The sequence below is a fragment of the Emys orbicularis genome, chromosome 12 (genome assembly GCF_028017835.1).
Source record: "Emys orbicularis isolate rEmyOrb1 chromosome 12, rEmyOrb1.hap1, whole genome shotgun sequence".
Taxonomy (NCBI): Eukaryota; Metazoa; Chordata; order Testudines; family Emydidae; genus Emys; species Emys orbicularis.
This window is the reverse complement of record NC_088694.1, coordinates 48,045,823-48,070,295: the sequence shown is the minus strand read 5'-3', so window position 1 is coordinate 48,070,295 and position 24,473 is coordinate 48,045,823. Positions and strand designations below refer to the sequence as shown.

Here is a 24,473-nt window from a genome sequence, read left to right as displayed (position 1 = left end):
AAACTAATTTAAAACCAGCCATAAAAATACAACCAGGTATATTTTTCTTTAACAGACCAGGCAATGGTAAAAGCTAGACTGTATCTACTTGACAAGTGAATTCCTCAAATCCTGGAAGTGAAATCAAATGGCTGAACTCTGCTCTCTGTTAAACCCATGTAACTGACTTGAGTTGATTTACACAGATGTAACACCAGAATTCGGCCCAAAGTCCCTTACTATCTTCCTTTAAAGACACTTTAGTTATGGCACATTTCTTTACCTGGCGTACTCTTCAGTAGAGATGAGCAAGTAATTGATTTTTCAGTTACCCTGTAGGCTGTTAGCACGTTACTTAGGAGGAGGGGCAAAACATGCCAGTCCTGAAATCGCGGCGAGAGACTATATTATTTATATGAATGAATGTGTCTTTTTTGTTTTGATTTTTAATGAGTTTTTTTCTGCTCTTTGTCATCTTCCACTCCACAATTTTCTTGTTGGGGTGGGGTGGGCTCAACACTTTTTCTCCCTTCCATTGGGGGGTGTCAATGGGTCCCTCCACCCCCTGCTCAGAGGGGTAGGGGAACTCTGGGCTAAGATTTAACATTGTGCTTAGGAAGTGATACTTGTCACAGCTACCCTGCTAACTGCACCTCTGACCCCTCCTGGTCTCTTAAAGCATCACCACCAACCCCACACCTACCCCTCACCCTGAATAGACCTCTAGTCATGGCCTCTCTCTAAAGGTGGAATCACGCAATTCTCCCACTCTCAGACTGGGCCCTGGGCTGCAGTCCCCTGTGATCAACCATTATCATCTCAGCAGGTCACTGTTGGCAGTCCCTATGCCAAATAGAAGCAGGTTTCAGGCCTTGCAGGTCAGTTTCCCATTGAAGGAGAAATTAGCGATGTGGTGGATGGATATTTTCTTAGTGCACATTATCACATTATTTACACTGTGTTCACCAGCCCCTGAACAGGGGTGGTCGCAAACAGCACATGGGCAAACCCGTTTCAGGAATCTCAGCCCAAACAGTTCTCAGGGAGCAGCTCTGTCCTAATCTCTCTAATGAGAGTCAATTATTGGCACAGAGCAACAGCTTCCCCAAAAGAACGTGCATCACAAAACTAACAACAAAGCAGCATTTCTTCAGAGACTGTACACAACTTGTCCTCTAAGGCCAGATGTACCATGACTTGGAGGCAAGTGCTAAAGGTGTGTCAGCTGCTGGGCCCTATAGACGATAGCCCTGGTGGGTCCCACATAAGTAAGCGTAAGGATATTTTAATAGGGCTAGTAGAAAAGGGGAAGGTTGCAAATATCCTATGTGCAGTAGCTTAACTAGTTACAATTGAAAGTAAATATGGGCGGTTCCTTGTTGGGCCCCGGGGCCAGTGGTGTAGTGGAGCTAGAATGGTCCAGGACACATTATGGAACTTTCGAGAGGTCATGCCACATGGTGGGCACCATTTTGTAGCACAAAATGGCATCTTTCACACACCATGCTGCTTCAGCCATGGTGGTTGCCAGACTGCAAGACCCCACACTGTCCTGGCTGTATATAATTGCCCTTTACAAGGGTAGTCCCTTGAGACCAACCCCAGTTCGGGCACACTGCCCAAGCTAATTCTCAGTGTCTAGGGCACTTCCTTGGAAGTAGCCTTCTCCAGGCCCCTGTCCCTCTAAGAGTCCAGGCCAGCTGCTGGTTCTGCACCCCAGCAAGTTCCCTCAGGCCCCTCTCTGCTCAGCCTTCTGGTTTCAGGACCCCTGCCCAGTCTCTGCAGCTTCCCAACAAGTTCTGTACAGACCTGAGTCCAGATGCAACGTCTGCCAGTCCGAGCCTGCTCCCCCACGTATCACAGCAGCTTCCCCTGCAGTCAGCTGCCCTGAGCTGATCACCATATGGCTGCTGCCTTTCCCAAGGGGGAAGTTATTTCCTGGGTCAGGGTGTTTCATAGAAAAGTTTCTACCACTTCCCCGTATTAACCAGGAGAGGGGTATATGGCTGCCTCTCCACCCTGGAAGGTCATCACTCAGTGGGAAGGGGATTGATGGGAATACTAGTTTCCTGCTTAGCCGATTCAAAACTGTGTTAAAGTTGGGCCCGATTCTCTTCTCACTTACACCAGTGAGAATCTCTAGTAAACTCCACTGATGTTATTGGGTTACCCCAGTGTATGTTCAGAGTCAATGCGGAGCAAGTCCAGCTCTCTCCTCTGCAGCTGGGCAAGGGACCTGTGCAATTCGTGGGGTTCTGCTGTCTTAATGGGGGAGCTGGATGTGAGGGCATGAGGCAGTGCGTCCATTACTGCACAGATCTCAGTACAGGAAAGCCAAATAGGAGCCGCACCCAGGCCTGGTTAATACTGGGGCGTAGCCCCAACTCAACAATCAGTGGCTAGGGCTCAGTGTAGCTGAGCTCGTGGTGACCTCTACATGTAGGGGTTTGCATACACTGAGCTAGTTGGGGTTTATCCCTCTTGCACTTGGTCCAAACCCTGTCTTGCCCAGGCCTATACCAAAGAGTCAGCACCAATGCAGCTGCACTGATTGCTGGCCGATCTGTGGCCATTTCCAAATGTGCAATTCTATAAGCCACTTCAGTCATTGGGCTAAAGCAGCTTCTATGACCAGGGGTGGAGGAAGATTCCTGACTGCATCTCCCAGCATCCAGCCCAGCTAGTCAGTCCATGTTCAGCCTAGATTTTAGCCTGGGGACACAATTTAGCCCCAAGGACTACAAAATCATTAACCAGCTCACCTCACTAATGAAAACACTTCTCCATCCACCCAAGCATTTTTTGATTCTGCCTAATACACAGTATACAGGATTTTTCCTTAAATCCATCCTACAGTTCAAATGCTCCAATGTGTGATGCACTGTTTAATCGGCAAACCTCTTTTTTGAGCATGGCCTTATCTTATTTGTCTCTCTTTCTTCGGATGATTATTGTCTTTTCAGCAGACAAAGGGAAAACTGGAAATTAAAACAACGTTCTGTCAAAATTAGACCATTCTGGTCAGACTGACCCCCTGCTGAACTAGAATTGATCTCTCAAGTGAGAGAAATATCAAAAGGCTTCTCTCCTGCTAAGCAGAGGTTTCGAAAGTCTAATCTCAGCAAACTATTTTTTAAGCATTATACAGAGGGTTTCTTGTGTTTTGGGTGAGGGTTTTTCTTTTTCCTCGTTCTGTGTGACAGTTCTGAATGCAACAGCTTTTCCTCTGGAAGTCCTCTGGGAGGGCCTGTCTCAATTTCTCCCCTGCTACACTTCTGGTATAAACACCAAGTTAACAAACAAACAAAAAATCACCTCCACCTTTTGAAAGATAGTTTATTGTGTATGGTTCTTTTCAGTGGCTCCCTTACATCTGGCTCCTTCTCCCCTTGTAATCCCCAACTGGTGTAATATGAGCAGAGCTGTCTTTTTATAGCAAAAGCACACACGCTTCTCATTTACAACTGGCCGCCTTTGTACGCTGTATTAAAAATAATAAAACGTGCTTCCCAAGTGCAAAGAATTGAAAATGTCCAGCTTTGACTGTATTCCTGCTCACCCGGCCAGCTCCGATTTGGTGAGGAGATTAAAGTCTGCCCTGGACGTCGGGGATGAGAACACAGTGATGGATTTGATCTGCACTGAAGTTCAACATGTGAATGCCACCATCAAACTCTGTAATGATGACTGGATGAAGGAGCCACAAACTCACCTGCACCCTTTAGTGCTAGTAGGTAACTGCGATATTTTTTAAATGGCAAAAATAGAGACTTAAAATGTCATTATCATTTTAATTGTGTGAAGAACTAGCATTCCTTAATGGGAAGACATTGACAGATGAAATTTTGTTTACCTGAAAATTAGATATAGTCTAACAGGGCACCGGTTTTCCATGCTATGAGCTGGCACTTTAGACTAGCACCAAGCTTGATCATCATCACACTAGTTTCACCTCTTTCCAGTATTCCACCCTATGCTCAGAGTTTGCCATGTTTAAAACAATTGAATACATTATTCTAGCAGACAGGCCACCGTAAGTGCAGCAATCAGGTCAGGATCAAAGATCAATTTGCTCTCCACACTGAAGAGTGTTTCTCAACCCTACCTTGCATGAGAACAATTTCCAGGCAGATAACGCTCATAAATTTAACTCTCTTGGAGTCTGCCTCTCTTTGTAAATTAGAGTTTGGACAAAAGCCTGTCTAACGGAGCTAAGTACGCCATCCACTCCCTAACAGGAATAATCACATGAATCTTTTGCAATCCCAGCACTCAGGCCTCTAAGTTCCAGGTTACTGAGTTTTGCTGGCTTCTCTGTCTACCTGGTATGCCCAAAGGTCACTGTCGCCTCCCAAACATTCACCTGTGGCTGCGTGTGGCTCTGCTGTGGCCTACCTCAGTTTCCCCTATGACCAGGTAACAATTAGTTCACTTTAACAGCCCTGTCGAGGAGAAGCCAAACTCTCTAACTAACTTCAGCATCGCTCCATTTAATAAATCATTCTGAAAGGACCACTTGCACAATGGTTTAAAGGCCCTTAGCACAGAGCCCAGGCAAAACGTTCAAAGTCCCCAGAACAACCGTTTCTGAATCTCTTCAGGGAGCTAGGCCAGGAGGAGTCTCCCTTGCTAGCTCAGCAGCTTCTTGAGCCATTAGTCTCAGCTTCCTCTAGCAGCAGCTCCTGCTACTGTAAGCCCCAGGCGTCTCTGCTGTCTGGATAGCTCTGTAGTCTCTCTCTTAGATGGTCAGAGTCTCTCCTAGGCCTCCCCAGCTGGACATCTTGGCAGTCCCTTCTATTGGTTTAGCCTCTGTCCCAGGCTTTCCTGCCTGATGCTGTCTGTAACATCTCCACCTTAGCGTGCAGCTTCTTTTTTATAGCCAGCTAATTAATACCCACATCCCAACTCAGCTGTGGTGGGCCACCTAATTAGCCCAGACTAATTGTTTCCAGGCCTCTGGCCTTAGAGGGGCAAGCCACCCTATGACATGGTGCTGACCCCAACATTCCCAGTCTCCTCTATTACACTGAACAATTCATTACATCACTGCTTTTACAGCTACTTTTTCTCACCCTTAGGGGGCAGTGTTGCACCAAAACAACCGCCACACAACTATTTTGCCTTCGTTTCAGCTGTTTTGAGTTCGATATTAACACTTAAACCTTTTAAAGAAAATCTTGATACCAGAGTGCAAACAGTACTTCATTTCTTAAAATTAAAGCAAGCAGAAGTTATCGTTGCATCGTGTTTATGAGGACAACGTGCAGACAAAAGTGTTATGCCTTTGTATCAACATAGGAGCCTCTCTTCCATGGAAACAGTGAGAAAAATAGAATGCACACACTTCTGAGCATCACAGCCTCTTTGTCCAGCCAGGAAACAGAACAAAGTGGGATAGCTCAGTGAGGGGGGCATAGCTCAGTGGTTTGAGCATTGGCCTGCTAAACCCAGGGTTGTGAGTTCAATCCTTGAGGGGCCCATTTAGGGATCTGGGGCAAAAATCTGTCTGGGGATTGGCCCTGCTTTGAAAAGTGGGGTGCACTAGATGACCTCCTGAGGTCCCTTCCAACCCTGATATTCTATGAAAGTACAATATAGAGCTAGCTCCAACAGTGACCTATACCCATTTCTCAGAGGAAGGCAGAGACTTGGACTCAGGACGTAGTGCACGGGAAGGGGATTTCACTGGCGCTCACACTGGCTTCCACGCATTCAGGACTTTTGGCCATGCTGGAGGCACCATGGCCATAGTCTCTGCAACTCTAATAGTCATGCAGAATAAGAGAGAGGAAAAGGATGAGTCTTGTCCAAGTAAGCCAACTGAGCATGTCCTGTCATTGTCTAATCCACGCAGGGGGTACATTATTTTCCTGGTTCTTCTGTTTTTAAACTGTTTTATACTGTTTTTTTCCCCCCAAATACAAGACAGAACTTAGCCTAGAGAACAATCAGACTTTTTAATTTCCCCTTTTAGGTAAGTTGGTTCCCCATGCAGTGCAGCATTCAGAGAAAGAGCCATGAAGCAAGCACACAGAGAGCAGCTGGGGAGAAGCAGCAGTGCTGTCAGAGGTCTGGGAGGACTGCTGATTAGGCCCAGTCCCCAGGCCTGAGGGGGATCAGTGTGGAGAATCTGCTGCTTAAATGCCCTGTATTGAATTAGCCTTTGGAGCCTGGAGTCTGCGGAGTCAGAGTGCAGAGGTTGTGGGCAATGAAGACTAGTCAGGATGGGCCAGTGGTTGAGGCACTGGCCTGGTATCAAGAGATTGGGTGCAAGCGTGAACTTGGGCAAGTCCCACAGGACCTGATTTTCAGAGGTGCCACACACCCACAACTCCTATTGACCTCAAGAGGAGATATGGGTGCTTAGAAGTCTGAGTACCTCTGGACCTTTGCAAAATAGGAATAGAAGTAACGCCCCGTTTCACAGGGTGTTGCAGGGATAAAGTCACTAACAATCGTGAGGCACATAGCAATAGGACATATAAAAGCTGCTAGAGAGACAGAGGGAGCAAACTGGGAGTTGCTAACATAGGAGAATTCAAGTCCCTGCTCCCCTCATATTTAAAGTCAACTGTGTTCAAAGGTGACATTTCAGCTCTGCCCTCACAGTCATGCTGCATCTTTGAACAAGGCGGTAAAACCTTGAAAATTCACATTAATGACTGGAAGCCTCATTGTGAGTTACCAGATGTTGTGGATTAGCCATGAAGGGAACACACCGTTGAGGAGAGCAAGGATAATGCATCCTAGCATACTTTGGGCATTGATTTTGACAAATGGAGCTTACTTTAAATTATTTACGATACTTCCTGGTGTACAAGTAAGTATCTTCCAGCACAATTTATGAAAGTAATGAAGTCTTGGTAACATGAGACATCACTACTGTACTTAGCCGTCACTGAGAAGTGGGGAGAGACCATTGTATATGTGAGAGCACTATGGAGTGTACTAATCAGCAAACCTACTGTAACTGATGGAATTTCACAAGCCATATGACATGAGGCCAGTTTGCCAAAGCTTCACACACCATTATTCACCTTACCATTTCATAGCTGCATGCCACAGGGAAAAAATAATAGGCAAAGTTCTCTTTGCCAACATCAACTTCATGGGAAATTTGATTTGATGTGGATTCAGATGAAATTTGTACACAGGTATTGAGGAAGTGGTCTTTCTTTGGCCAGTGAAAAACTAAATCCATATCTGAATGTCTTTATTTCTAATTAAACAAAGAACTATAATTTTTCTACCTGCACCAAACCAAATTTAAAAGACAGCAGAGGACACCAGTACACTATTATTGGAGCTGAACAGGAATTTTCTGTTAAAATTTGTTATATATATGTATGATATACGTGATACGAGTCAAAACAAAACATTGTGACCTTATCTAAATGCTTGGATAATTTCCCTTCAAAAATGTTGATGAAATCAGTATGTTCCCACAAAACAGGGCAACTTAGTCAAATCCGCATTTTCCAATAGAAAGTTGTTGCATTGGAATAATTTTGACCAGCTCTGTGTATTTAACCACACTGAGCAGAGGTCTTCATTGAGCGGTCTGCAATGACAGATCTCTTTCCTGAATTAATACAGTTACTTCCGAAAGTTATAAGGTGTACGAGTCATTTAAATTTTTCCCTCCAATGTGCATTACTTTACATTTATGAACATTGAACTTCATTTGCCATCATGTTGCCCATTCACTTAGCTTTGCTTGGTCTCTCAGGAGAGTCTCACAGTCCTCTCTGCTCTTCCCTGACCTACATAATTGTGTGTCAGATCCAGAGTCTAACCAAGGGTGTTGGTTCTCCCCTGCCTTGCACTTTGTGCCTTCATTTACGTATCTCAGTGTGCACAAAATGCTCCCAAATCACAAGTTACAAGACAGCAGAGAATCAGTCTCAAGAACAATAAGTTTATGCTTGAGCTGGACAAATAATTTATCATTAATAATTTATTGGACAAACTTTGCCTTTTTCTCTATTGCAGTTGTCTCAAATTTATTTATGATTCAACATCATTTCCTAATAATGTGAGTGGTAAGTTCTTAGCCTATAGCGTGTGTGCAATCAATTACAAGAACCCGATATGTAAATATGAGCTGTTTTAATTGGATATTTAAGTCACATGAGTAATTTCCACAGGTAAATAAGCAGTACAATAATTATAAACATAGCAACGCTATTGCAATAAAGCAAACTGTCTCTGGGAATGAGAAAAGGGCCTTAGGGAAAAAGGTACCATGCTTTGTAACAAGATAAATGCATCCTCCCTCTTTGTTTGTTCACAGCCTAAGAATGCAGCCCTGAAAAAGAATGGGTCCCTTCTTTCTTCCACAGGGTTATCAATCTGGAACAGAATGGTTTGAGAGAGAAAAAACAACGTGAGGAAGCAGACCCTAGAAAATTCATTCTTACCTGGAGAACACACTTAAGACATGGTTAGAGCAGACATGACTCTCTGAAAGAGCGAGGAAAAGGGAAGCCTCGGTCAACCTGCTTTTAGCAAAGCATGATGGGAAGAGAAGTCTAGGATCCTATAAAATGCAGGCTTTTCTACCTCACCTTTAGTGCTGATAACAATAGTACTAATAAAAGTACTGTTCTGATAAGAATGCTAGAAGGTAAGCTCTGAAGAGATTCTTCTACTTTAAAAAATTTAACTGTATGTTAATAATTAAATTAATGGAGATATCCTATCTCCTAGAACTGGAAGGGACCTTGAATCCAGCCCCCTGCCTTCACTAGCAGGACCAAATACTGATTTTTCCCCAGATCCCTAAGTGGCCCCCTCAAAGATTGAACTCACAACCCTGGGTTAGCAGGCCAGTGCTCAAACCACTGAGCTATCCCTCCCCTTCAATGCTCATATTTATGACTGCATGATTTACATGATGAATATTTTCCAATATTTGCTCAATTTCTTGTTTCCACAAAAACTCCTGTCAGTACTAGCACTTACTAGTACTTTCATGGACTACAAATATCAGAGCTAAGATCACGGTCAAAGAGTATCTTACCTCTTTTAAGAATTTGAATGAGAGTTGACTTGCATATCTCCTGTGGGGGAAGGGATTGTTTGTTTGTTTTTCTGTATTTACACAACTGTGAATGAAATACTCACGTCTCAATTACAATTAGTTATTTACTTTTAAATTTGTTAATATACGATCATTAGAGATGACACTATTAATTAGTGTTGACACCTCTTGTGACTATTGATTCTCATGCTTACTTGGAATTTTTCTTAAAATATGTAAGAATCTTAAATTTCATTAAAAAAAATGTTTAGTTCTCTTGGTTGTGGAGCAAGGCTTCAAAACTTAACCAGAATACACCCTAAAGGTTTAAAAGTCATCTGGATTCTAAAAACCTCAAAATGTATATGTAAAAATCTCCTGATTTTTAAGCCAATCTTGTGATTTTGAATCCTTGGGGTTGACAGTATTGGAAGTTATGATTTGAAGCCTATATAAATGTTATAAACTAACAAAGCTGTTATGTAGCAGCTTCAGGGTAATAAATTAGTAAACATGCTCTCAATTTACTCTTTTTAGTTTTGCATATTGTGCTCTTTCACATGACAATAATGAGTTTTCCTAATAATGTGAAATCAGCTCAGACAATTTGAGTCATTATTAATAGACACACTTGATCTGAAGAAGTAAAATTGCTTAATGTTTTGTTAAATGAGGTGTACTCTACAAACATTCATATTCAGAAAGAAGGGTAAGATACTAAACGTATTAAAAATTAATGGTTGTAATGCTATTGCTAATGGAGGGGGCATGCTTGTGAGCTGTACCTTTATGGGCCCTATCCTGCAAATACATCCCTGAGTAATGTACAGATCTGAGTTAGTCCATTAAGTAGAGTTACTCACGTGCATAATTATTGTCCGGCTCAGGCCCTAAACCTAAAACCTGTTTGTTAGTCTGCCCACCCAAAATAATAAAGTGAAACTATATATCAAGGACTTTCTCTTGAGGATTAAAAGGAAGGAAGAATGACAAAAACACTGAAACTAGGAAGATTACTTTGGAACAGATTGTGGTTCCCTTAGTCAGGTAGGGAAGCATTTTACTCCACAACTAGTGTCATTGGTTTCAATAGAATGAGACATAAGTAACTTATCATTTCAGTTGGGCAACTTTTTTTTAAACAAAAAGGGCATTTTGGAGGGCCCAAAACTATTCGCCAAATTCAGGTTGAATTCAAAGAATAGTTTCAGTTGGAAAAAAAAAATCAGAAGAGTCAAAATGTTTCTTTTTCACTTTTTTTTTTGAAACATTTTGGTTTTGATTTTTGCTTTGAAATGGCATTTTGATTTCAAATTTGACCAACTTAAAAAAAAAACCCCATACGCACACCAAAAAAGATGAAAAATACCCAAAACAGGCGACTCAAAATGAAAACTTTGACAAATGTTTTGGTCCATTTAAAACAAAATTTTTCAATTTGACAAAAAAAATCATTTCAGTTTGAATCAAATCAGATTTTTGGGGAGGTTTTTATTTTTTATTTTTTTTCAATTTAGCCCACAAAGTGCCCGAAATAAAGTGCATTATTTGCTCAGCTCTGCTCATCACCATCAACTAATCAGAAACCGACCCTCTGTCAACAGCAGTTCCTACTCTGCATATGAATAGACAGGAGAAAAGAGCATCCAAAACATAATATATAAAGGCAAGCAAAAGCACGTAGCTTTGTCCAAGGTCATAGAGTGATATTTCACCATCACTGATGTAATTATTGACCAAGTCATAACAAAAATTAATTTCCCCATACAACTAGAGCAAGAGATCTGTTTCAGTCTAGATTACTTATTTTATGTTAAGAAAAACAACACAAAGAACAAATATCAAGTCTCCATGAGTGAGAGATCACTATCATTAACATTCTGCATGCTGACCTGAAACGCAAGATAGTAGCTGTGTCACATGTTCCCAGGTTGCAGGCAGGAAGAGAATCTTGTACTTTTAATGATGAAGTACACAGAATGTCTACATCTCCTTCAAGTTACATAGAGCATATATTTGTGGTCTATTGGGGAGGCAGTGCGGCCTAGTGTCTTGGTTACTGAATTAGGACTTGAGTTTAATTCTGAGCCCCGCCACTGGTTTGCTGGGTGACCTGGGGCAAGTCACTTCCTCATTCCGTGCCTCAGTTTCTCCATCTGTACAAAGGGATCATTGATATTGGCCTCCTTTGTAAAGCATGTTGAGATCGGCACATGGCAAACAGTATAAAAAGGCATATTTTAAGGAGCATAGGACAATATCTACTGCAGTTTTGATCAGGATTATTTATTTTCTGAAATGGATTTTGGTTTTAAAAATACAGTAATTTCAGACCATTGAATATCATTCATAGAAAACAAAAGAAACCCAGTAACAGTTGATTCCCAGGGAAGAGTATCCGAAGATGGTGCACGGGCCAAAAGCAAGCAACTCAAAGTGTCCAGTAGTAGGTATATGGGCTAAAATCCTGGCTCTACTGAAGTCAATGGTGCAACTCCCATTGATTTCAATGGGGTGAGGATTTCACCCACAGTGTCTGTATGAAGTTCCCTTTCTTGGAAATCTATTGACTATACATCCAAATTCTGCCACAACTATGAAGTATCTTCATTACTTCTAACAAATTAGGACAACTTTAGATCCAAAGCTGCAGGTTAGTTACAGTCTTTTCTCTCGTGGAGCAATGAGGTTTATATCCTCGGCTTTTTTAGCAATCCAACTGGGGAGCCTTCCTTGCTCTTCCCTGTTTATTAGCCAGCAGCATTTCTATGTATCCAAGATTTCACTCAGAAGTGCACAGACTTCAGAAAGTGACCAACAAACCCACAATAATCCACCTGCCAGGAATCAATGCTAATTTTATTACCCCTAAATTTAACTAAAATCATGAAAATATGGTTTCATCCTGAGCTTCATACCGTAGCTTCTAATGAGTTGGAAAACCAGCTTGCCTTCGCTAGCATGTGAGTGAAGTAACCGAGACAGACTGGTGCTGGTTACATGCCCCACTTAGGGATTATTAAAATCCTCCCAGTCATGGCTAATTTTAGCCTCACATGTTAGTAATGCTGTTATTATTGTAACTGTGTCCCTGCACTGACCACAACATTTGAGTAATTGGATGGAAATAATGGCTCATAAAAAGGGGGAGGGATGAAACGCGGCTCTGAATATTGTAACACACTGTCTCTGGCTGTTTAAGTTTTGGGGATTTTCTCCCCCGTTCTTTCCACTCCTGTGCTACTCACACCCCTCTTTTCCATTCACAATACGTCCCACTTCATGTTCTTGTGGCCGAGAAGGACTATGCTCTCTGCTGAACATATCAGCCCTGCTCCCTAACTTGCATGGGGGTGGGGTGAGAAGATAATCCCTTCCTACAGTAGAACATGTTGATTTCCCAGCTGCACCTGGGGTGGGAAATAAAAGATCAGGAGCCAAACCCAGTTTTCCTCTATGGCAACCACCAGGTTAATTGCTGGGAGAAATTATGAGACGATATGAACCAAACACCAATCCGAATCTCAAACCAAGCCCAAACTACTGTACATTCAGATTCAAAACAGTTCAAGTGATACACTCATTCCTGCCCCTACCTTCCTTACTTACCCCAAAAGTTTACTGCCTTTGCTCAAAGACACCTCTGGGGTGCAGAAGGGTCAGCAAGATCTATTGGGACATCTGCCATATTACAATGGTGCAACATTCAAGTCAACCACGTAATATATGGAGGACGAATAGAGCACATCGCCAGAGACCTCCCCTGCCCGGCGGAATATCAACAAGCACAGAGGCTTGGATGAGACGAGGAAGAGGCACTGGAGGCTAAGGATCAGCTGAAGGTTGGAGAGGCAAGGGTGGAAAAGAGGATAGGAAGAATCTGATTGGATTTGGAGGGAGAAGGAAAATTAAGAAAAACGTTAAAAGTTTTGGATGTTCTTAGATAAACTTCAGGTGCTGACACACGTGGAGACGTCATTTTATGGTTCAGGAAGAGTCCCTCTATCAAAGCCAAAAGGAAAAATAAAATATTGAGGAGTTGAAGCCTTACCAGTTAGAATAAATCCATGTTCTATTTTAGTTCTAGTTTTCTAGCAGGTGGGGCTGACACACAAAAGTCAGGTCCGGATCTGATATCAAATTCACCCGTCCCTCGAAAGATTGAAAGTGTTCAGATCTGGGAGTTTGGCTGGGGTCTAGCACAACTTTCAAGATGCTGCAGTGTAGAAGAAGCTCAATGTGACTTTTGCGACGTGCTTCGTTACAAGGTCCTCTGATTCTTTGCAGTAGCATTGAGGAGGTGGCACAAGAGGCTATAGTGGCGTCTATACTGCAGACATGATAGCACAATGATGAATGCGGAGATACACATGGGTCTGTGGGAAAGAAGGGAAAAGGAAAACAAAGCAATACATTGACAAACTCTGGGAAACAATGGAAAGCTGTCAGATTGTAGAGAACACCCTCTACAGAAACACCAAAATCACTTCCATCCTCACCTACATATTCAGTCAAATATTCCATCCAACTAGTGACCCTATTTAGTGTGGGAGCTGTAATAGAATTTCAGCACAAGGCCACAACTCCTCCATTGTTTGTACATTGTTTGCTGGCTTCATTAGGTTGCAATTTCTTTAGGTCATTGTGTTTTCTCAAGGAGATTTCTCTGGATATTTACTCGGGGGGGGGGCAGTTAGGACATGGAGCTTAAAGTTTTAGATGATATGAAACCTGTTAATTGAGAGGAATGTTCTTGGGCTTCAGCCATCGGACTGGGAGTCATGAGATCCAGTGTCAGTTCTTGACTCTGCAGAGTCACCCTGCGTGAGCTTGAGTCTATTAGTCAGGGCTTGATCCTGCTCCCATTGTAAACCTCCCAGTGACTTCAGTGAGAGCCGCTGAACCGACCCTCACATCCTTGCAACCCCATTGAAGTCTATGGGAGTTTTGCCGTTAATTTAAATGGTAACCGGATCAGGTTCTGTCTGTTTGCTATACATAGCACAAGGATATTAATTCTTAGATCAAAAGGTGCTGTGAGTTTTTAATTCATTCATGTTTATAAAGTGCTTTGAGATACTCAGAAGACGCTATTCTGAGCACGGCTTCTGCAGCAGAGTATTATCACTTAATGTGAAACCCAATTGCACCTAATGGCTCTTTTGTGCTCAAAAGCATATGACAGTGGATTGCGCTGGAAATATGGATCATAGTCCTGAAAAAAATCAGTCTCCCAGCTAAACCACTTACAACATGTATTTTTACACAGACTCCAGAAGAATACAAGTCATATAAATTCATTCAGCTAGGGAAAAAGAAGTTAAAGACCTTGGGGTGAGTGGTTTCTTTTATTATGGGGAAATTTTCCTCCCAGATTAAACTGGTCTCTTTCTCCGCCAACCTGCTGTCTGGAATTAAAACAGGAGTTTAATCACAGAGGTGCTGACACAAAGCTGCACTGTGAACATTTGACCTTAGCTATCACCTTGTGATTACATACATTCATATGTATATATAGAACTAGGCAGGCTTGCTGTTGCTATATCCAGAAGTCCATATGACCCTTACTGTATCAAGTAACCATTATCATCTGACCCCACTGGAGTTATAAATACAACAATAGAGCTCTAACTGGATTATAATTGGACAATGGTAACAGGACAATGGAAAACTATAAAAGACCATCTATCCACACGGCTAGGTCTTGTACTAAAATAAGTTGCAGTGCATTGCAATAGATGAGCTGCCAGGACCCGTTACAGAGAAGCTACAGATCCTTCGGAAAGTGGAATCAGAGCACCCATTAATGGCTCATGCTCCAGCGGAAAAGTACTATACAGCACTGGCCACGGGAGACCTGAGAAACCTCAAGGTCCTGACTGATAAATGTTATGAAGACGTCAATCTGATTTTTGAGATCAGTAAAAATGAGCTGGAATGGCAAGTGAAAAGCCTGGCCTCTTTTGGATTGTCAGGTACTCTTGCTTTCAAGGACCAGTTTAAAAAGTAAACAGGCACTTACTAAACACTGCTTGAGAGAAAGGTGTGGTGTGTTCATATTAAATGAATTACACTCTGTTTTTAAGTACCCTGCTAATATGTTACCGAGGAGTCTGATTTCTTTTGAGATGATTATACCATATGCTCCGTGGATGCAGCCTTTGTGCTAAATGTTTGCAGTGCCTCGCTGTTAGCAAGTGCTCTAGACAGGGAAAACGAAGGGCCTGATTCTGCAAATTCTCACTAACAGATCTAGGGTACAAATGTTCAGTGATTTAGGAGCCTAAAGTGCCTAACTTGTTTTTAATGGGTCAGTTTGGCATGTTTGAACATTGCATCCACAGTGCTTACTACCAAGCATAGTCCCATGGGGCCAGTTTGTGCCGCTCACGGGCAGCTTTGCATTCGGGGCAGGATGCTAAAGGGGTGCAGAACGACACAGCAGCAGGGGGCGCTCTGGGGATGTCCTGCCCTGGGGAGATGGAAGGTTTCCTGGAGCTCTGCAGTGACAGGGGGCGCGTGCAATGTGCTATATCCCTGCAGCATTTTACACCCAGGCTCTGCCTATTCTTAGCCCCTCGTTACCACTATGACCCCGTAGGGAAGTAGAGAGGGAGCAGAGCCTGCAATACCCAGAGCACACAATGCCATTCTGCACAGGCTTCCTCCCTCCCACTGCGCACCTACAGAATGCCTAGGCTGAACCTAGCCCATCATGGGCAATGGAACGATATACCCAGTGCCAGGGCTGGATAAAAACCCTGAACAAAACACCTGAGTGTCAGAAAATGGGGCTTCACTGAAAACAAAATCTCCCGTGGGAAAGGAGAGGGCTTTTCACAGGATTTTCCATTAGAGAAAATTGAATTAAATGTTTTCCTTCAGGTCAGTGTTAATCCCTGTGACCGCCTAAGCTGCCACGGGGCCTGATGGGAGTCGTACTTCTGGATTCCTTATGCTCCCATTCTCCCCTATAAACCCAGCTCACTGGCTGGCCTACATTTCCCATGATGCACCACTGCCTCTCCACGGCATTTCAACCTTTCCAAATCAAAGTCTTTCTGAACTCCTTAGTGTGCCACAAGTGTCGTTATTTCAGGTTTTTGTCCCAGTTCAGGGCACAAACAAACTATCCATTTCCCACAGGATGGAAATTCCATTTTCTAATCAGTTCTGCCCAACAGTCAGCACCGCACATGGGGAGATGGCTCCCCAGTCCCGCCGCAGCCAGGAATAGAACTCAGGTCTCCCAAGTGCCAGTCTGTCCACTAGGCCACACTGCAGAGGCATATGGGTGCTGAGACAGGGCTTGAAAAAGCAGGGCAGGGCTCCTACCAGTGTAACTGAAACGGCCTCAATCGACAAAAAAGTCATTCAAGTCAGAATGGGGCTAAGTTGCTTTAACGAGGTTTATTTTTAATTGCTCTTATTATACTGTACATATTAAAATATGCAGAAACCGAGAGTTTGACTTTTAGGCTGAGCCAGAGGTGAAAGTAAGCCGGTACGGCGTACCGGCAAGAGCCAGTACGCCGTGCCGGACTGGACCGGCTTCCGCGGCGCTGATTTAAAGGGCCCAGAGCTCCTCGGCGGCTGGAGCCCTGGGCCCTTTAATTCGCCCCTGAGCCCCGGGGCTCCCAGCTGTCTCTGCAGCTGGGAGCTCCGGGGTGATTTAAAGGCCCTGGGGCTCCCAGCCACAGCCGGAGCCCCAGGGCCTTTAAATCTTGAAAGGCCCCGCCTCTTCTGGTTGAGGCCACACCCCCGCTCAGGACTCCAGCATACCGGTAACTCCTTTAAGTTACTTTCACCCCTGGGCTGAGCCGTCACCCCCTACGAACAAACACACAACTAGTATGAACGTGGGCCTCCCCCTAGAGTCGTAACTGCTCAGTTGTAGGTCACAGGCCTTGTACTTGCCCCTTTAGCTCAAGTGGCTTCTGAAGCAGACGAATCGGAATTCCCGCTCTGCTGTTGCCATGAAGTGCTAAGTGTCGTGGCTTGGGGAGTGGGGTCAGAAATATGATTTGAACGATCCCAGAGGCTCAAGGGGAGACATTTGTCTAGGCAGTTCTTTAAACGCTTCCTTGGATACTAGGGATGTGTCACTGTGTCTATACTGAAAGGGATCGGTAACATTTCATAGCGCTTACCTCCTTTGGTTCAAGGGATGGGAAAAGCTGGGACAAATGCAGTCCCAAAATAGGCAGTCAACGCAATCGCAAAATCTTCCCATCCAAAACTTCGGTCTGAAACAATAGCCTCCATCCTTCCTGCAATGGAAGGGTCTGGGGGAGGAGTTACACCATACATGCATGCATCATTGGCCGCTGGATTTTAATATCCTGAGGCTACAACTGAAGGGAAGGGGATAAAATAATTTGCAGGGTTTCTACCTGTGCATAGGGAGGAAGGCTGGTTATGTGGCACTAGACCACTAGAGGAAACCACTAGCCTGGGACTTGGGCGACCCCGACTATGCCCCAGACTCCCTGTGAGATCTGGAACTTCATCACTCCACACTTCATCTTTCTGCCTCAGTTGCCCAGGTCTAAAGAGGGGATAATACTTCCCTTGCCAATGCCTCACCAGCATGCTGGGGAAATCTATTTATGTATGTTTTGGTGGCACGACTTGGGTATTCTAGAGCTACTGGAGTACCTAGAGAGAGGGTGTACCTGCTCCCAAACATATGTAGCTCGTGATCTACAGAAGGCAGGGTTTGACCTGCTATGTGTGACAGCATCTTGACTTTAGGGGATTGTGTGTACATAAAGCAAGCAGGGGGCAGTGGAACTGAACAGCCAGCACATCTCGGATGGCTAGGTTCACACAGGAGCTAGAAGGCAGAGAAGCCAGCCACTTGAATGAAACACACACATATAGTTCTTTGCAAATCCAAACTCTATCCGTGCAAGGGCAGTTGTCATGTCCAGGGTCACTGTAGTATCAAATTCCTGGTTGGCTCTGTTACTTCAGGCCCGCTAAATGTCCAGCTAATGCAGGCTTTCCCCCTGGATGAACAGCAAGCTGCACACCCAGGGGCCAGGCATGGCCCTCAACAGGTTATAAATCTGTATTAGATGCAGGTGGGTAATTAATGAGCTGTCTTTTAAAACTTCTCTGCATGGGCTCAGGGGAAGAAGTTAAGTCTCTGAATAAGGTACCCTTTGTGGCTCATTACAGGCACGATATCGATTCTTCCATCATTATAAGGCGGTATTCCTGCCCTGTGAAATCCTGCCCATTGATGTGCATTCACTGGGGAATGTTCTTTTCCCCTGTAGCCACCACTGCTCAGAGTGGCTAACAACCTTCAACAGGCCTTTCGAAAGCCCCAACGTTTTCAGAGAGCGAAAAAATGTCCAGTGCACTGCTCTGTTTTATTCAGCAAAAGGGCAACGGCTGCACCCAGAGAACTAGAAAGGGGGAAAGAAAGAAACCAGAATTGTGTTGAATGAGGAGCCAGTGATCCTTTTCGAGAGCAATGTGCATTCAAGAGCTGCAAACGCACAGGCATTTTCTGCAGGTCAAAACTTTCTCAAATTCCTTTTCCTGTGCACTGTGCGCCAGGCAGGAGAAGGGAGGGGGCCCACAGGTGCCAAGTCTCTTGGTTTTGCTTTGTATTTTAATTGCTCCCGCTGTCAGGCCTGGTCTACACTACCTGGTTAGGTCGACATAAGCTGCCTTACGTCGCTGTGGAAATGTCTTCACTTAAATTTGGCTCCCATCAATGTAATTTGCCTATCTATGCTGATTTAAACAACAAGGAGTCTGGTGGCACCTTAAAAACTAACAGATTTATTTGGGCATAAGCTTTTGTGGGTAAAAAACCTCACTTCTTCAGATATTTTTTACCCACGAAAGTTTATGCCCAAATAAATCTGTTAGTCTTTAAGGTGCCACCGGACTCCTTGTTGTTTTTGTGGATACAGACTAATACGGCTACCCCCGATACTTGACACTATGCTGATATAGTTACACCATCTCCCCGAGTGGCGTAGAGTCACGGTCAATGGACACAGGCCAACGCAGCATCATTGTAGACACTGTACTGCATACGTCGACTTTTTCTGCCTTTCGGGAGCCATCCCACAATGCCCCACACTGACAACACTCTTGATACAAGTGCTCCTGGTGAGGCTGCACACCACCGACACCAGGAGCTAAGTGTGCTCACACAAGCCATTTTATAACTGCCGGGGCTGTGTGCCGACGTAAGTTAGGTTGACATAACTTTGTAGTGTAGACAGGGCCTTAGTTTGTGCAGCTGAAAAGTATAACATTTACTGTATGTCTTGTATGAAATAACAGGTCACTTCACCTTGAATGGGCCCTTAGCATAGCAGAAGCAGTTAGCAGCACATATGCTGTTCAACCTGTGTTTAGCTGTGACACTGGGAGTACCTTTCCCAGACCTGAAGAAGAGCTCTGTGTGGCTCAAAAGCTTGTCTCTCTTACCAACAGAAGTTGGTCCATAAAAGAGATCATCTCATCCACCTGGTCTATCTGGTGTAAAAGGGCAAAGTCTCTGACATCTGTGTCTGCCACTCACCCCAGTCATTTATTGGCTTCCCCCTGGCGCTGTAATGATCAAAGCTGGGCAGCTGCTAATGAAGTTATCCTCAGCCCTGGGAGGAAGGGAAGCATGGCTACCACTTTGCAGATCAGAAACGGAGGCATTTAAAAATTAAGAGACTTGCCCAAGGTCCACAGGAAGCCGGTGGCAGAGCTTGGATCTCAGGAGTCCCTATCCTGTGCCCTAACCACAAGTCCAGCCTTCTCACGTCTCTCTCTCTCTCTGCCCTACAGGCCTGTGGTCCCTCGAATACAAGAGGGAACTGACCACCCCACTGTGCATCACTGCCAGAAATGGACACACCGCCTGCCTGCGTCACCTGCTGTTCTGGCGGGCAGACCCCAACATGGCTCCAGGAGGCCAGAGTGCTCTGCACGAGGCCTGCGAGGGGGGCCACACGGACTGCACGGAGCTGCTGCTGGAGCACAGAGCCAACCCCAACCTCCTGAGCGAGGAAGGCTTGGCACCACTGCATCTGTGCACCAACCAGAACACGCTGGGGTAAGAAGAGGGCTGTGCCAGGCAGCATGTACCCACACACACACACCCTTCTCTCCCATTATTAACCACCACCGCCCTTGCAATTGTAATGTTCAGTTAACCTTCCCTGTGCAGTTCTCTCCACCAGTCCATATATTCTTCTCTACATGGGCCTGATCCAGAGCCCTTTGGCACCTATAGAAAGACTCCTATGGAGCCTATAGCATCTTGGCGATTGCTCAGCACAAACCTGCCCCAAGCAAAGTGACTTTCCCCTATAATACTCAGGGCCGCCCAGAGGGGGGAACAAGTGGGGCAATTTGCCCCAGGCCCCGGGCCCTGTAGGGGCCCCGCAAGCCCTGGCCCGGCGGCGGTCCGGGTCTTCGGCGGCATTTCGGTGGCGGGGGGCCCTTTAGTGCTGCCGAAGACGTGGCGCGAGTGAAGGGCCTCCCGCCGCCGAAATGCCGCAGAAGACCCTGACCTCCACCAGGTGAGTACAAGCGCCGCAGCTCCCCCGCTTTGCCCCAGGCCCCCTGAATCCTCTGGGCGGCCCTGATAATACTGAGTTCAAGGGGAATTAGAGTCAGAAGAACTTGCATCAATTTGACTGCTTCTTACACGCCAGATGTACATCCTGTGTGTGGTCAGCATCTCCTCTCCTGACTCTGTTAATGACTGGACTAGGTTTTTACTACTTGTTAGCCCTGCAGAGCCAATATAGCAACAGGGAGCTGGATTTTGGCTTGGCTAACCTCCAGGCATAGAATCTTTAAGTCCAATGCACAGGTGTGTACACGACAATAGCAGCTTAACTCCATCTATCATAGCCCTCTGCTTTATCCAGGTGATGAGAGATTATGCAACACCAAGACCAGTTAGACTTTCAGGCTGACAGAACAAAAAGTTGATTTAGATGGAGTACGTCTGAGCAAAACCAGGAAATGTTTCCATTTTCCCACAAAACAAGTTTGATTTTCATATCTTGGAATAAGGAAAATTGCAACGCTGTCTCCAGGAGAGATCTCGGTGTGAACGTGTGGCTCTCTCGCCTCTAACGTCCTGTATCAACTTTGCCTCACTAAGTCAGACAGGCAGATGTGACACATGGGGCGGGGGGACGGGGGGACATGCAGGATCATGTGCCCTCCCCCCCCCGATTTGCCACTTGGTTTGTACTGAGCATGCTCACACGGACTGAGCATGCTCAGTGACACTGCTGAAGTCTGCTGCCCTCCCTCTGCGCCCCCCCCTCCCTATCCGCAGGCTCCAGTCGCCTCTGCAGCCAGGCAGACTCCTTTTAAAAATATCAAGATGCAGCAGTACATATAAAACAGTTAGGGTGACCAGATGTCCCAATTTTATAGGGACAGTCCCGATTTTGGGGTCTTTTTCTTATATAGGCTCCTATTACCCCCCCCCCCACCCCCTGTCCCGATTTTTCACACGTGCTGTCTGGTCATCCTAAAAAAAATGCTAATAACCACAACCTACATATGCCGCAGTCCCGGAGAGAAGAATAAACATGGAACACCCAATGCCAAGTGGATGAAAGTGATACAGCTGTGTCGCTTCCACTGATTTGGTATTCGGTGGTTGTGCAAAACGGGTAACTTACATGCCAAGGGAGTGAGAGTTGAGTATAGCAGGAAGAGCAATGGACAACAAAAGTTAAAGCCCCTCCTACTGCACCGTCTAGGTAATTTCTATTCTGATGGAAAAAGCTGAAGCAGTTCCCCCACTGGTGTCACATTGGCATTACATCATGTGGCTGATCAAGATTTACCTGCATGCAGGGGTACCAATTCTGCATGCCCATTGAATACAAGTGATACTGTTACCCCTCTCTGACCCTTGACATAACTTTTCACTACTGTTTATATTCAAGCCGAATTTGGCCCTGTTGGCCGGGTTCTGACTTCAAGCCAAGTCCACGCTACTATCATGCCATTCAATTCAGTGGAATTACTCTTGATTTATTCTATACTAACTGAAAGCAGAATTAGGCACAACCCTTTTCAGGCAAACTTCCAAAACAGTCCAGTCTTTTTTCCAGCAAATAAGAGCTTGTAGGTTTCCAGGCCAGTCTCATTGGGGCCCCTCTGCACTGGCTCCCTGCTCAGCCACTGCTGCTCCCCCATAAGCCTCACCCAGACCTGCACCCATCTGTAACACCTGGCATTCACAGCCTTGTTCCACACGCAGCTCTGCATACAGTTCCTGGGGACTCCAGTTTGCGTTCAGGTTCTTTGCCGCTCCTGGCACGCCACGCAGACCAGCTGCCACTTCCCAACTAACCCCAGGCACTTTCAGGACCTTTCTCATTACCTAGCCAGCAGGAAGGATGTGCAGTGGGGAGGGAACTGATGGGAGTTGTAGTCCCAACCTATTACTGCCATGTGACCAGGGGCAGCTCCAGGCACCAGCGCAGCAAGCGCATGCCTGGGGCGGCAAGCCGCGGAGGGGGAGGGGGGGCTGCCGGTCGCTGTGAGGGTGGCAGGCAGGTGGCTTTCGGCAACACGCCTGTGGGAGGTCCGCCGGTCCCGCGGCTTCAGCGGCAATTCGGCAGCGGGGACGCCGGTGGCACGGCACCATCAGACCTCCCGCAGGCATGCCGCCGAATCCGCGTGACCAGCGGACCGCCCGCAGGCGTGCCGCCAAAAGCCACCTGCCTGCTGTGCTTGGGGCGGCAAAAAACATAGAGCCGCCCCTGCATGTGACAATGACTAAATCAGTCTCTTCCTTCTACCGCTGAACAAGGAACTTCAGCAAAAATGCTTGTTTCCTGTACTCCAATAAAGTGACTCTACTTCACTGTAGAACTTATGCCTACAAGCTTTGCCCATCTGTTGCTTCTAGCTTACTGCGACAAAGCAGTACCCGCAACTTCACATCTTTCCCCCACCTCTTTTCCCCATAATCTATAACAATAATTAACGTTTAACTAATTCTAGGTCGAGATCCAGTCACAATTTAGGCTTGAGGAGGACTTTGTCCAGGTGACTCACAGCGCTTAACAAATCCAAACCAGTGGAGACTCATGTTCGGTATGGTTAGGACTCTTCTCACCCTGGCCGTGAGGCACGTGGGTTCACAAACAAGCTGGGTTTGGAACCTGCTGCGGGTGCCGCCTGGTCCTTCTGTAGTGAGGACTCGGGCTGGTGGGAAAACAGGAATTCTAGTCATGAAAAGGTTTGAGGGTGTTGGCATTTTGTTTCATTTTACACTTGGATAAAATCAAGACCTTTTGAACTTTTTCATGGCGCATCAGTGAGCCACCCCAGAATAGCCCTTGTCAGTGCCCTCACTGGAGATGTAGAAGACCCAAGTCCAAGTCACTGCTCTGGTGGTGTCAGAGCAGGACTTGAACCTGGGTATCACACATCCCAAATGAGGGCCACTAAGCTATTGTCAGGCAGTGCTTGCCATCTCTCATACACCAGAAATTCCACCATGGAGCCGAGAAATCTTCCTGATAAATTGGTATTTTCCAACAGAAAGACAGGTCATCTAAGAATCCTGGCCAACTCTAGTGAGGACCTTAATTTGTCTCTGTCAGATGGACTCCCATGGGGCCCAGGAATGGAGCACAGCTACATCTGGTGACAATGGGTGGTGGCCAACGTTTTGCCTTATCCAGTCTTATCAAGACTAAGTGTCTTTCTTTTAAATGTGGGTACGTTTTGAGCTACATGCCAGCAGCTAAGGAAGACAGCCTGAAACTTCAGATCTGGCACCGCTCAGCCTTGAGCACTTTAAGCCAGGCCATTTAGGATGATAATTTACTTTTTCCCACTGGATCAAAATGTTACCATGGACCTATCATCAGCTGCCATGCCCTATCACTCAGCAGAGCTAATACAGGGACTTGTTGTACGCTCTTAGCTAGTCATACTGCTCTCTCCACCAGTCAGTTCATATGCATGAAATAACACAGTCTCCCAAAAGCATGGAATTCAGAGCTGGCAAACAGTGGTCCATTATCAGGGACTCTCTCTTTCCAGAATGCCACATGAGACAAGATGTTCTGACCCGGAGAGTTGAAGGTCTAGTTAGAACGTCTACAGATGTAAAACAATTGTCACTCCACATCGGTGCGTCCCTTTCACGCAGCTCTGGTGCTATTCTTTCCCAAAGGCATATGCAGTGTCTGGAACACTTACATGGAAGATATGAAGTTCTCTGAGATGTCTTCCTGGTCATTCTGCAAGACTTACGTGATTCTATCTTAAATTTTAGGCTCTTCCCTGTGCTGGGCCACCACACTGCCAGTTGGGTTCAATCATGTATCCTGCAAGGACTGTTGGAGTAATATCACCATCCTTAATCAGACCTTCAGCTTCAGAGCATAGATTTCATAAGCTAGATGTTGGCCAAGTTACTTGCCACGGTCCCACAACGTCTATTGCACACTGTTGA

At 45.4% G+C, this 24,473-nt stretch overlaps 1 protein-coding gene across 1 annotated transcript; it reads left to right on the top strand.

The window, feature by feature from the left end:
• The first annotated feature begins 3,508 nt into the window (after nucleotides 1–3,508).
• Nucleotides 3,509–20,082, top strand: LOC135886351 (ankyrin repeat and SOCS box protein 18-like). The gene is made up of 3 exons (XM_065414145.1): nucleotides 3,509–3,703; nucleotides 14,832–14,976; nucleotides 19,811–20,082. Exons 1-3 carry the CDS (start codon nucleotides 3,509–3,511, stop codon nucleotides 20,080–20,082), a joined length of 612 nt encoding a protein of 203 aa, XP_065270217.1.
• Nucleotides 20,083–24,473: the final 4,391 nt, after the last annotated feature.

What these genes read in the sequence shown, in the direction of transcription:
- LOC135886351 (XM_065414145.1), top strand. Translation starts at nt 3,509, where the DNA reads ATGTCCAGCTTTGACTGTATTCCTGCTCACCCGGCCAGCTCCGATTTG. An exon ending in AAACTCACCTGCACCCTTTA is followed by an intron (nt 3,704 to 14,831) that starts GTGCTAGTAGGT and finishes CCAGCGGAAAAG; the next exon opens with TACTATACAGCACTGGCCAC. An exon ending in GGCCTCTTTTGGATTGTCAG is followed by an intron (nt 14,977 to 19,810) that starts GTACTCTTGCTT and finishes TCTGCCCTACAG; the next exon opens with GCCTGTGGTCCCTCGAATAC.